The 12,938-nt window shown below is 39.6% G+C and overlaps 1 protein-coding gene across 1 annotated transcript in view; it reads right to left on the bottom strand.

Moving 5' to 3' along the window:
• Positions 1-12,938, bottom strand: part of COL11A1 (collagen type XI alpha 1 chain) — a gene marked incomplete at its 5' end in the record, with an annotated part of 325,199 nt that overhangs the window by 64,693 nt on the left and 247,568 nt on the right. Inside the window, one exon of the mRNA XM_042464341.1 lies at positions 329-382. Within this exon, the coding sequence (XP_042320275.1) occupies positions 329-382 (54 nt within the window). The remainder of the gene's footprint in view (positions 1-328; positions 383-12,938) is intronic.

The raw sequence follows: 12,938 nt of genomic DNA on the forward strand, positions 1-12,938 counted from the left end.
TATATCAGGATTATTGATATATAATATACTGTTTGACAGAGCTGGCTAGGCTAGGAGGTTCCAGTATGTGACAAAAGTAATCACAAACACAATGAATGTGAATATAATGTACCAGTTCTTGTATTGTTTGGTGAAAATATTGGTTAGTTTCTGATCTACCTTTCTCAAATTCCCTCAAACACTGGGACTCCCCTGAAAGTCTTAGGATCAAGGGACAGTCTTATGACTAAGAGAGAAAGGAAATGTCATATGAAAGAAGATGTTTCCTATTTTTCACAATTCACTCTGTAGCTTCTAATGATAGAAGGCTGGGTGAAATGGAACTCACCATTGGACCAACATCACCATTTTCACCTTTTTCGCCTGGTGGTCCAGGAAGACCCTAGTGATAGAAAAGACATCAAAACACATAATTAATTATTGTACATCAAGATTCAATAAATTTCAATCACTGAAAGGACCACATTTAAGAATAAGCATATATTTCATTCTCTGCTTCCATTATATTCTGTTGCAGATCTGTCCTTCATGTCCTAGTAGATTTAACCATGTAGTACATGTAGATGTAGTCATGTAGATAAGATATCTTTCTATAGTAGTTTGTATTTATTCATTTCCCGAGTTTCTATAGTCATCCCATAATATATTTTTCTAGACAGCACACCAAACCAGTATAAGAAAGAAAATGTGATATAAAAGCGTAAAATATATTAAAAACTACACACACACACACTACTGAAGCACAGAATATGAAGTGAGATTGTGGAGGCTGCTGCCACACTGCAGAATTAATGCAGTTTGCCATTGCTTTTGTTATGGGTCAATCCTATAGAATCCTGGGGTGCTGTACAGTTACAGTTGTTGTGGCCCCAAAGATATCTGACAGAGAAGGCTAAATATCTCACAACTCATTCCAGAATTCCATAGCAATGAGTCATGACATTTAAAGCAGTGTGAAACTGTACAGTTGGCCCTCCTTATCCATGGATTTTTTTATCCACGAATTCAAGCATCCACGGCTTGAAAATATTTTTTAAAAAGTATATAAATTCCAAATAGCAAAACACTTATTTTCCATTTTATATAAGGGCCACCATTTTGCTCTGCCATTATATTTAATGGGACTTGAGCATCCACAGATTTTGTTATCGGGGGGGGGGGGGGAATCCTGGAACCAAACCCCAATGGATAATAAAGTCCTACTGTATTAATTCTGCAGTCTACATGCAACCTAATATGGATATCTCCTTGAAAACACCCCAGTACTTAGGTTGCTCTGGGTATGCTTACTGGCTTCTCTCCTAATAATAATGGTCAGAATCCTGTTGTGCAGTTACAAATGCATAAACTACTCTTACACACTTGTAATTATTATGCATTCATGATCCCTATGTTGCCCTAGTTTAGAGGCAACATAGAGACAATGGGGGTCTGTTCCCCTGTTGTTTGAGAGGTGGCTGCCTTATGTTTCCAATCCTACCTCACATGAACAATCTCTGACAGGAGAGGGATTTGTGCAGGTGCCCCCTTTTATACCGTTTGTGCTGGAGATTGCTCACAGGAGAGGGGGGACATCAGGCAGCCGCTTCTCAATTGACAGGGGAATGGACCTCCATTGATCCTATTGGCTGCTTACTGATACATGGGGTTTGGAAGCTCTGGCTGGAATCCATATAGCCCTTAATGGTCATACAGGGTTCTGCCAACTATTACTAGCAATAACAATAATAATATTTTTATCCCACATCCCCCCCCTAGTTTGAACATAATTAAAGAAAAATAGCTTGAAGAGTTTCAAATTCAAAACGGATGTTGACAAGCTGAAGTGTGTCCAGAGGAAGGCAACAAAAATTGTGAAGGGTCTAGAAACCATGCCCTATGAGAAGAGCCTTAGGGAGCTGGGTATGTTTAGCCTTGAGAACTGAAGGTTAAGATGTGATATGATAGCACTGTTTAAATATTTGAGGGAATGTGATATTGAAGATAGAGCAAGTTTGTTGTCAGCAGCTCCAGAGAATTGGACCCGGAGCAATGAATTCAAACTACAGGAAAAGTAGGAAGAACTTCCTCAGAGTAACAGATGTTCAACAGTGGAACACACTTCTCAGAGAGTGGTGGAGTCTCCTCTTTGGAAGTTTTAAACAGAGGGTGGATGGTGAGCAGTGCTTTGACTGTGTGTGTTTCTGCATGGCAGGAGGTTGGACTGGATGAGCCTTGTGGTCTCCTCCAACTCTATGATTCATGATTCTAAGTTAAAAAGCATTTAATTAATCATAAAACTGAAACCAGTTAAACAAATTAAAACAACAACAACAACAACAACAACATAGAGGTCCAGCAGATTATAGAAACCCTGTTTCCCATAAATAACATCAGGACCTGGGAGCATTATCATCAGGCTTTTTTACATCCCTAAAAATTGTGTTTGTATGACCATGTATTATTTGCTTGTCTCTGTGTCAGCAGCACATGATGTCCAGGGCAAGTTTCATACATCAGTGATAGCACTGTGATTCCACTTTAATAGCCATGGCCAAATCCTGTAGAATTTTGGGGTCTGTAGCTTGCAAAAACAGTAAATCTCTCTAACAGAAAATTCTAAATAGCTCTCCCTAAACATCAAATCCTGGGATTCCAAAGTATTGTACCATGGCTGTCAAAGTGCAAGTACTGTGAAAGGACCCCAGCATGCAATGTAAGGCTGTATTCAGTGCTGGAGTCTGCTTTTGCAACCAGCATAATCCATCATAAAAGGATCTCCTCTCTCCACTGCAGCCTTGCAAGCATCCAAAAAATTCTCTGGAGGCTGGAAACCCCTCCAGATATGACTATAAGACTATTTTACACTACACTATCATAGTGCTATGATTCTGCTTCAACTGTCATGGTTCCATTTTTGCAGAATCCCAGGATTTGTAGTTTAGGGCGGGGTACATAGAAATCTCAGCCAAAGAGCTGTAGTGCTTCATCAAACTACAAACCCTAGGATTCCATAGGATGTTGACATGGCAATTATATAATTGTGTAGGGCCTAGGTTTTCAGGTAGCTCCTATGGCTGGTAGGGAGAATGGAGGGGAAGGAAATTCCATAACACAATCCATCATAACAATGCATTATTTCTTTAAATTTAAAAAACGTATTTGTGCACCTACAGAATCCAATTTTCCATGCCAAGTCACAGAAGAACTTCATAGGGAAATAATGTTAGCATCATATTGCTTCCAAGCACTAAATTCATATTCCAAACCAGATAACTATGTGTTGAAGTGACATGACTATACAGTGTGGCTAATTATGCAGAGTCCCTTTACAGAAGTTTCTTTTATCAGTCTGGAAAGAGACCAAAAAGTCATTTTGACATGAGGTTCAAATCGCCCATCAGTTATCCAGATCTGTTTTTCCTTCATCGGACCAATTAGGAGCCTTATGCAGATGGGATTTAAGTGAAACTGAGGACTAAACTGGCCATTTCTGTTTTGAAGGTGGGGGGAGGAAAGAGAAGAAAATTTATATCCATAGAAACAAGGCGAGAACCAGTCAAAGAGCATCACAGGGCTCTGCTGTCCTGTGTGTTTTGACTTAGTATTTTCTAATATGTTTGAGTGAGATAGAATCAGTGTTCTTACTGTAGAGTTTGCCCTGACTGCTTGGAAGTCTAATAGACTGTGCTGCAAAAAATCTATTCAGACAAAAAGACTGTAATTAATAGTAACAAGACTAATGAAAAATATCCATTGCTTGATAAAAGGTGCAAAGCAGAAGGGCTGATGTGTTCTGTTCTCATTGCTAGTTCCTAAACAGGATGCAGTGGCAAGTGCTTTCAATTATTTAGAGATACACTAAATGGGTGTTTATCTTTGGATACACAGCACTATGTCTTCATGTTTGTGTGCTTTGGATCCATTCAGAACTTCAATATACTTAAACCTTCAATCTTTTGGGACAAACTATCTTCCTCTTCTACTGAATACACAATTTATTACATTTTCCTCCAATAGCCTGCATCCTTTTGCTACAGTCATGTAATAAGCCTTAGGAAAGTACAATGCTTGCCCTGAAACCATGCAGAAAACCCATAAATGCATCCCCCCACTAATTCCACAAGCAACTCAGAACCCTGTACTACCCCAAATATCTGTTTTTTCTCCAAAGTCTTCCTTTCAAGGTAACTGTTATATAGATTTGTAATATGTTGACTGGCTGCACCCCAAAGGGTGCTCAAGAGTGGTTTCTTTTCATCCTTGAGAGAAGTGATCAGTGGGGTGCCACAGGGTTCTGTCCTGGGCCCAGTGCTTTTCAACATCTTTATCAATGACTTGGAGGACAGAATTGGGGGTATACAAATTAGGAGGATGAGCTAATACCCCTGAGGACAGGATCAAAATTCAAAATGACCTGGATAGACTAGAAAGTTAGGCCAAAGCTAACAAAATGAAATTCAACTGGAAGAAATATACTTAGGGTGGGAAAATGAGATGCACAGATATAGGATGGAGGACACCTGGCTGAACGAGACTACAGGTGAAGGGGATCTAGGAGTCCAAGTAGACCACAAGTTGAACATGAGTCAATAGTGTCATACGGCAGCTAGAAAGGCTAATAAGATTTTAGGCTGCATCAATAAAAGTATAGTGTCTAGATCAAGAGAAGTAATAGTGCCACTCTATTCTGCTCTGGTCAGGTTCCACTTGGAATACTATGTCCAGTTCTGGGCACCACAATTCAAAAAGGACATTGAGAAACTGGAGCGTGTCCAATGAGGGCAACTAAAATGGTGAAGGGTCTGGAAACTGTGCCCTATGAGGAACGACTTAGGGAACTGGAGATGTTTAGCCTGGAGAAGAGAAAGTTAACAAGTGATATGATAGCCCTGTTTAAATATTTGAAAGGATGTCATGTTAAGGAGGGAGCAAGCTTGTTTTCTGCTGCTCCAGAGAACAGGACATGGAACAATGGATGCAAGCTACAGGAAAAGAAATTCCACCTCAACATTAGGAGGAACTTCCAGACAGTAAGGGCTGTTTGACAGTGGAACACACTTCCTTGGAGTGTAGTGGAGTCTCCCTCCTTGGAGGTCTTTAAACAGAGGCTGGATGGCCATCTGTCAAGTATGCTTTGCTTGTGAGTTCCTGCATGGCAGGGGGTTGGACTGGATGGCTCTTGTGGTCTCTACGATTCTATGATTCAAAATAGCAATAGGAAGTGATGCATGTCACTTCCTGTCACCAATCTGAGAAGGACCAGAGGAAAATGGAGGTATCTGGGCATGTTTTGAGGGGTTATATCTATGGGGAACAGTCTCCTAACCCCTCCTGAAGTCTCCAACCATTGCTTAAAACCATTCCCTTGTGCAAAAACGTCCCGAGCACCTGATCCTCATGACAGAAATACAGCTTTGGGTGAACTAGGAGATTGACATCGGCCTCTGTGTTGCACTCTTTTTCCCCACTTGAAATGTAAATTAGTTGGAAAAACAGAATGATACTGGCTTTCTATTTAGAATCTCCTGTCCACGTACCAAGGAGAGGGTGGTTAGAATATGAGGGAGGAAGTAGGAAGAAGAAGGAAGAGCCCTCCCTCCAATCCATCTGCCTTGGTCCAGGCCTCAGAGGGAGAGAAGAACCACTGGATCTCATCCCCTTTCCCTCCATCATTCCCTTCTCCTTTTGTTTCGAGTCTTTTAGATTGTAAGCCTGAGGGCAGGGAACTGTCTGATTAAAAATATTATTGTAAGCCGCCCTGAGTGCCATTAGGGCTGAAGGGCGGGATATAAATACCTATATAAATAAGTAGGCTTCCAATGGGCTCCATAATGGTCCTGCCACATTTGTACAGGCAAAGAATGAACATTTTCCCATGTGTATAAAGGAAGAGGCTTGTATGGTTAATTCCTATTATTCTTTCTGGTGAAATCAGTCAGTATACACACTTTCTTTTTCTAAACAGGGAATAAATATTCATAGCTTCATTACTTTATGACACAGCATGGGCTTCTTTTTTAACAGGCTGAAAATATAACATTGTGGAACCAGACAAACTGTCAATAAATTACCCATTTAGGCTGCAATTCTCTAAGATCAATTGAAGTTTTGCCACTCCCTTGAATAGAAGTAGTATCTCACCTGCACTGGTCTCATTCTCTGGAAGGCAATATAATCTTTAACTGTTTGTGATGGATTGTCTCCGAAGAAGAATTTGATACCAGGGTGCATATTCAATATCTCCTTAGCTGATAAAATCCTCAACTTACAAAGACTGAAAAAAACCTGGGCTACTCTATTCTCACTGATAGTGTGTCAATCACAGTTATCAACAAGTTCATCATGGTGGCTTAAAAGTGGGTGATGTACAGCATGATCCTAGTTAAACTGTCAACCTTGGGTTTAAGTGGATTAGAGTCTCACTGAAGTCAGTGGCACTTGATTTAGATAAATGCCAGGATTTTGATTTACCTGGATCACGGGATCTGAGTGATATCTTGACATCCTATGGTATAGCTCTCTAGAACTGAACTAACTAATATTTGACTGAGCAAGGCAGCCTTGATACTGAAATTAATCCCCACATTATTACTACATAAGAGGCGACTTCTGTACAAAAGAAAATCTCTATCAGCCCGTAGGAGCATAGGGATGCACTTCAAAGGATTTTGCAAGAATTACAGAAGGAGTGCTCACATAACTGGATACTTGTCAAGTGGACTAGGCAGCCATAAACTTGTCTGAGTGATCTTGGAAAAGTCATGATCACAGTCATTTTATCTTTTCACTCAGCATTGTTATGATGAAAAAAAAATGAGATGAGAAACCTGTCTTGTGATACTTGAAGGAAAAAAATATCTCTGAATAAGTATCACACTGAATAATTAAATAAATACAAGTATACCTTTAATTTCCCCACTGAAACTATGTAGGCTCAGAAGTGATCACATTTAAATGGTGTGTGCTGTTATGATTAGGATGAATTTCCAGACCCTACAATTAATAATGAATCACAGAACAGGCACACAAATGTCAAAAGGGCCAGGACATCTGCAGCCTAAATATTTTCAGTGAACAATGGACTACAAATTACTAATTTATACCTGTGACTGTAGAAAAGGTAAAGACCTCTTTGTTGTGGATGCAGGTATCTCATCAATTACAATTTGCTATCATGACAGATACTAACAACTTACCCAGAGCATTCTTATTAAGATTTATTGAGCAATAAACTTGCCTTTAGTAATTCAAACTTAGCAGGCCCTTTATTATTTTGAAAGTTATATATAGGTTCAACTTTAAAACTACAAATGGGGGCAATAATGACCATGAGAGAACAGCTATGGTTAGATTATATTTATTGGTGTTTACTAAATTACAATCTTGCAAATAATTACACTTTTGAAGCTTAAGGGGACTTTGTCCAGTTAGCTTTCAACAGAACCAAGACTTTTCCTTTCAGTGGAGCCAAGTCTGTTGTCAGTAATGGACTGGAAGTGGGCAAAAAACCCAGGGAAGACAGAGGTGCTCCTAGTCAGTCAGGAGGCTAATCAGGAAACAGAGATTTATCTTTTGCTGGGTAGGGTTACTCTCCCCCTGAAATCTCAGGTTTGATTCATCCCTGAACTTAGATGCCTAGGTTTTGGCGAGGGCCAGGAGGGAATCTGCACAATTAAAATAGCTGCACCCATTTCTTGACAAGTCAGATTTGGTAACACACGCCTTAATTGCATCCTGGTTGGAATATTGTAACACACTCTATGTGGGGCAGCCTTTGAAAACTGTTTGGAAAGTTTAGCAGGTTCAAAATGCTGCAACTAGACCTCTGGAGCTGGTTATAGGGAGCTAAAACAGCTTCACTGGATGATAGTCCATTTCTGATCACAATTCCAAGTGCTGCTTTTGACCTATAAAACCCTATACAGCTTAGGTCCAGACTATTACAAAAGCATTTATCTCTACATATAATCTTGCCTTCTGCTCTGTCCCATCACCCTCCAAGGCTCGGTTGGTGGGAACATGGGAGAGAGCCTTCTCTATGGTTGCTCCAGGCTTTGGAACTCCCTCCCATGGAAGGTTTGATCTACCTCCTCTCTATTATCTTTTCACTGACAGGCAAATATATTCTTGGTTACATAGTCCTTCTGGTGTGATGTTTTAATATGTACCATGTATTTTACATTGTCTAATTAGTTTAAATTGTAATGTCAAAATACTGTTTTAATTGAATTATACTATTTAATGCTTTTTAAACTTTTGTACTCCATACTGTTTTAACTACTCTGTTTGAATTTACGTTATAAACCACTTTGAATCCCATCTGGGAGAAAAGCAGGATATAAATAAATAAGGCCTTTCTCTCATCTCCAGCCTGCTCAGGTACTCAAATGCTACTTCTAAATGACATAGGCATCGGCAACTATCTGAAACAAGGGCTTCTTCTGCTTATAGAGCTATATGTGCAACTAAAATTAATAAAACAGCAAGTAACTATTCTTCAGCCATTGGAATTATAATGACCACTAATTACATTTAAAATAACTGTCTGCATTTTGGAAGGGATCTGTATGGAATTCTGGAAAGAAAATATCAATACTATGAAAAAACCTTGCTTTTAAGCAATATACCAGTAATCATTTGTACTATATTTACTTTTTTCTGGTATGAATAGTATCAAAATGAGATACCATGAAGCCAATATCAATAGATCTGGTGATAATGATGGAATATTATGAGCAACATCAGCAGTGAAAGATAGGGTCTGAAAGAATTTTGCTTGTTACTATGAGAACCAAATTAATGACTAAAAAGAGCTCTTGATTGTTCAATGGTCCTTTATTACCATCATCGTCTGAGGTATCCGGGTGCACAGAAACAATGCACTTGCAGGAAGATGAGATTCAAAGAAACATAATTCAATAAGAACATGTTGTTCATTTGTTTAAGATGCAAACTAATGGGTGGTTTCTCTTATACAGCATTTCACTAAATTAAAATACACAAAGGTGAAGTGTATCACTTGTTTCAATGCAGACCAAACTGAAACTGTTTTTACATTTAAAAGCACCTAAAATGAGCAATGTCACCTTAGAATTCCAGGATGTTTCAATGTTGCAGTATTATAATATAATCATTTTAACATCAAAGATGGGGGGGGGGAATCCAAATCTCCTTAGCTTGTAAATTGTTGCTGACTGACTGATCCACTTTCTTCCTCAGGTTTTCTACTGCTACTACTGCTGGGAGGCCCAAGAGGCTGAGCCCCTGGAGGCTGATGCTCACAAGGCTCCTAAATGTTCTGCAGGTAATACAAGATCAAGCTCTGAATCATGAGATTCACAAAGGACCCAAGTCCATGTAATTTGGTGCTCTGTTTCCAGCAGGCATCATCCAGATGCCCCATAACAGCGTTTTCCCACTTCTGATACCCAACATCCAGAATTTGGGGACAAAATGCCCTTGAACTTGGAAGCCCTATTCAAATAACATTTCAACTCTTCATAGATTTCTATGAATTTATTTGTCAGGAACATAAGAAGCTGCCTTATAATGAGTCAAACTGTAAATATATTTAGTTCTATATTGTCTGTCCAAAGAGGTGGAACCACCACCCCATCAAAGATCTAAATCAAGCCTGCAAGACTTTTGAGGGCAGCCCTTCTCAGGACACACAACTCCAAAATGCTACAACCACTTGGGCACCCCATTGTGAGGTCAAATAGGATGCCTTATCATGTTATCACCATGAGTGGTTTCAGATAGCATGGGGATTTACCTGTCCTGTCTATCTTCACTATTGGGAAGATGAAAAGGGTTGAGGGGAAAGAGTTCAACTACAATCTGTCTGCTGGAACAAGGACTGTTGCTTAGCCCTGGAATCAGTACAAGGGATGTGTGTGTGTATCAGTCTTGATGAAAAGGGGGTGTAAACTGCTGTCCCAAGAAATGAAAAAGACTAGTGTCCTTTCTCTCCCCCCCCCCCCCATTTTCACTGTTGTTGTTTTTGAATACAAAATATATTTTGTAAAAAAATCCAATCCTTTCTGCAAGCATGAATTTTTTTTTTCATGAATCCTTTTGTAAAAATAATAATAATAATGATACGTGAAAATCATTGACAAATTTAGAAAATATCCAGCAGAGAGAATCTTCTGATTTTTTTTCCATCTCAGCTGGAAGAATAAAAGAAAAATCCAACCAATGAGTTTTATTCTTCTTCGTTTACTTCTTCCCTCTATCCTAAAATGGATCCTCTCTCCTAGTCTACATTGACTGATGTTATCTCTCCAGAGTTTCAGACAGTGGTCTTTTCTCCTCTTTGCAAAACAGGCACTCTGCAATTGAGCACTCTACTCTTATTTGAAAATACTGTATGCCTATTTACTGTTTCCATAGCATTCATATTGTCTTCCTCCATGAGTCATTTTTTTCAAATAAAAAAGAAAAGAAAAAGAAAACAACCACACCAAACTTTAATTTTACCTCATAGTGAAAATGTTCCAACTGATTTAGAATCATAGACTCAATTTGGCTTCTAAGATAGTCCCTGATATCATTCTTCCTTTTAACATCCTCCGTTGCTAACTTTGAGGTCAGTCCATTAACTAACTTGTTTATGTGTATAAGAGAGAGAGTGTGTGTGTACCTTCAAGTTCACTGTCAATTAATGCTGACCCCATGAATTTCATAGGGTTTTCTTAGGCAAGGAATACTCAGAGGTGGTTTTGCCAGTTCCTTTTTCTGAATCTATTGCATTAACAAATAGGCCAGCTTACCTCTTCTGGCTTGAATTCAGTTTCCAGGATGCCCCTGGATATTATCATACCTAAATCACCACTGATCTAGCCAGATTGCCACAGCCCAGATGCATCCCGAATCAAAGCCTTGCTCAGCCAGCACTTTTTTGAAGTCGGGGAGCTTCCAACTTCAAAAATTTGCCAGCTGAGAGAGGCTTCAAACTGGGATGGATCTGGGAGACAGCATCCCAGCAGTGATTTAGGTATGATAACATCCGGGGGCATACTGGATCCTGAATTCAAGCCAGAAGAGGTAAGCTGGTTTATTTGTTAACATGATAAGCTCCATAGCTAGTTTACTAACTTAAATTCCCGGATTGTTTGTAAGGATCTGTTTGTAAGTACCATAGACTTTCCTCATCCTGGTGCCCTCCAGACCTGCTGGACCTACATTGCTTCCAACATCCTTTAGCACTGACCATGCTAAACATGAGTCAACAGTGTGATGCAGCAGCTAAAAAGGCCAATGAAATTTTAGGCTGCATCAATAAAAGTATAGTGTCTAGATCAAGGGAAGTAATAGTGCCACTATTCTGCTCTGGTCAGGCCCCACCTGGAATATTGTGTCCAGTTCTGGGCACCACAATTCAAAAAGGACATTGAGAAACTGGAGCATGGCCAAAAGAGGGCGACTAAAATGGTGAAGGGTCTGGAAACCATGTCCTATGAGGAACAACTTAAGGAACTGGGGATGTTTAGCCTGGAGAAAAGAAGGTTAAGAGGTGATATGATAGCCCTGTTTAAATATTTGAAGGGATGTCGTATCGAGGAGGGAGCAAGCTTGTTTTCTGCTGCTCCAGAGAACAGGACCTGGAAGAATGGATGCAAGCTCCAGGAAAAGAGATTCCACCTCAACATTAGGAGGAACTTCCTGACAGTAAGGGCTGTTCGACAGTGGAACAAACTCCCTCGGAGTGTAGTGGAGTCTCCCTCCTTGGAGGTCTTTAAACAGAGGCTAGATGGCCATCTGTCAGGTATGCTTTGCTTGTGAGTTCCTGCATGGCAGCAGGTTGGACTGGATGACCTTTGTGATCTCTTCCAACTACGATTCTATGATTCTATGCTGTCAGTCTAATTCATCTGGAAAGAGCAAGTTTTAGGAGGATCTGGTAAAGTTTTACACAAATGATTAGTAGCAGCTGTATTGATTTACATATGCTAGTTGTTGTTATGTGCTTTCAGACCAGCTGTGACTTATGGTGACCCTACGCTTAGGAATTTTCTTAGGAAAATTTATTTAGAGGAAGTTTGCCACTGACTTCTTCCTAGGAAGAGAGAGCGTGGCATTTGCATGCCTGTGTAAGTTTCAAACTCTGGTCTCCTAGTCACTGTCCATCATTCAAGCCACTACACCACATGGGTCTAAATACATTTAGTATATTAATAATAAATAATAATAAAATTTATTTATATTTTCCCACCTCTCCCAAGTGGATTGAGGCAGGATTAGAACCCAACAATAACAATAAGATAAAAGAATAAAACATATAATTTTCAAGCATTAAAACAGTTAAAAACAGTACAATCAAACAATCATAAAATATAATATTCTGATCCTGAATAGAAGAGTGAATGATGTCTTTACAGAAGATTGGGTGGATAGGCTTGCCATTAGAGATCCGTCTTAACTGCCCTCTTGAAACCCTCCGAGGAGGTAATAAGACGGATCTCTTCCGGGAGGTTGTTCTATAGTTTAGGAGTCACTGAAGTAAAGGTTCTCTGAAAAGTTGACACCAGTCTGGTTGGATGTACTTCCAACAGATTTTTCTCAGAAGCTCTGAGAGTGCGGGGCAGATTACACAGGGAGAGGCGTTCCTTTAAGTAACTTGGGCCCGAGCCATGTAGGGCTTTAGAGGTGATAACCAACACCTTGTATTGCGCCTGGATGCTAATAGGTAGACAATGAAGATCTTTCAAAAGAGGTGTTATATGGTCAAATTTTGAAGAACCAGTGACCAATATGGCTCCCAATCACAATAGTACCCACATGTGAAACATCACTGCTGGACCCACTGCATTACTGGAACACATGTAGTGTCAATGTCCCCTCTTCTGCCCCTGTTCTCCTCCCCTCACTATTCCTAAGCAGTCTGATTACCTTTATTTTTTCTATTATTATTATTATTATTATTATTATTATTATTATTATTATTATTATTA

This window comes from Sceloporus undulatus, chromosome 4 (genome assembly GCF_019175285.1).
Source record: "Sceloporus undulatus isolate JIND9_A2432 ecotype Alabama chromosome 4, SceUnd_v1.1, whole genome shotgun sequence".
Taxonomy (NCBI): domain Eukaryota; kingdom Metazoa; phylum Chordata; class Lepidosauria; order Squamata; family Phrynosomatidae; genus Sceloporus; species Sceloporus undulatus.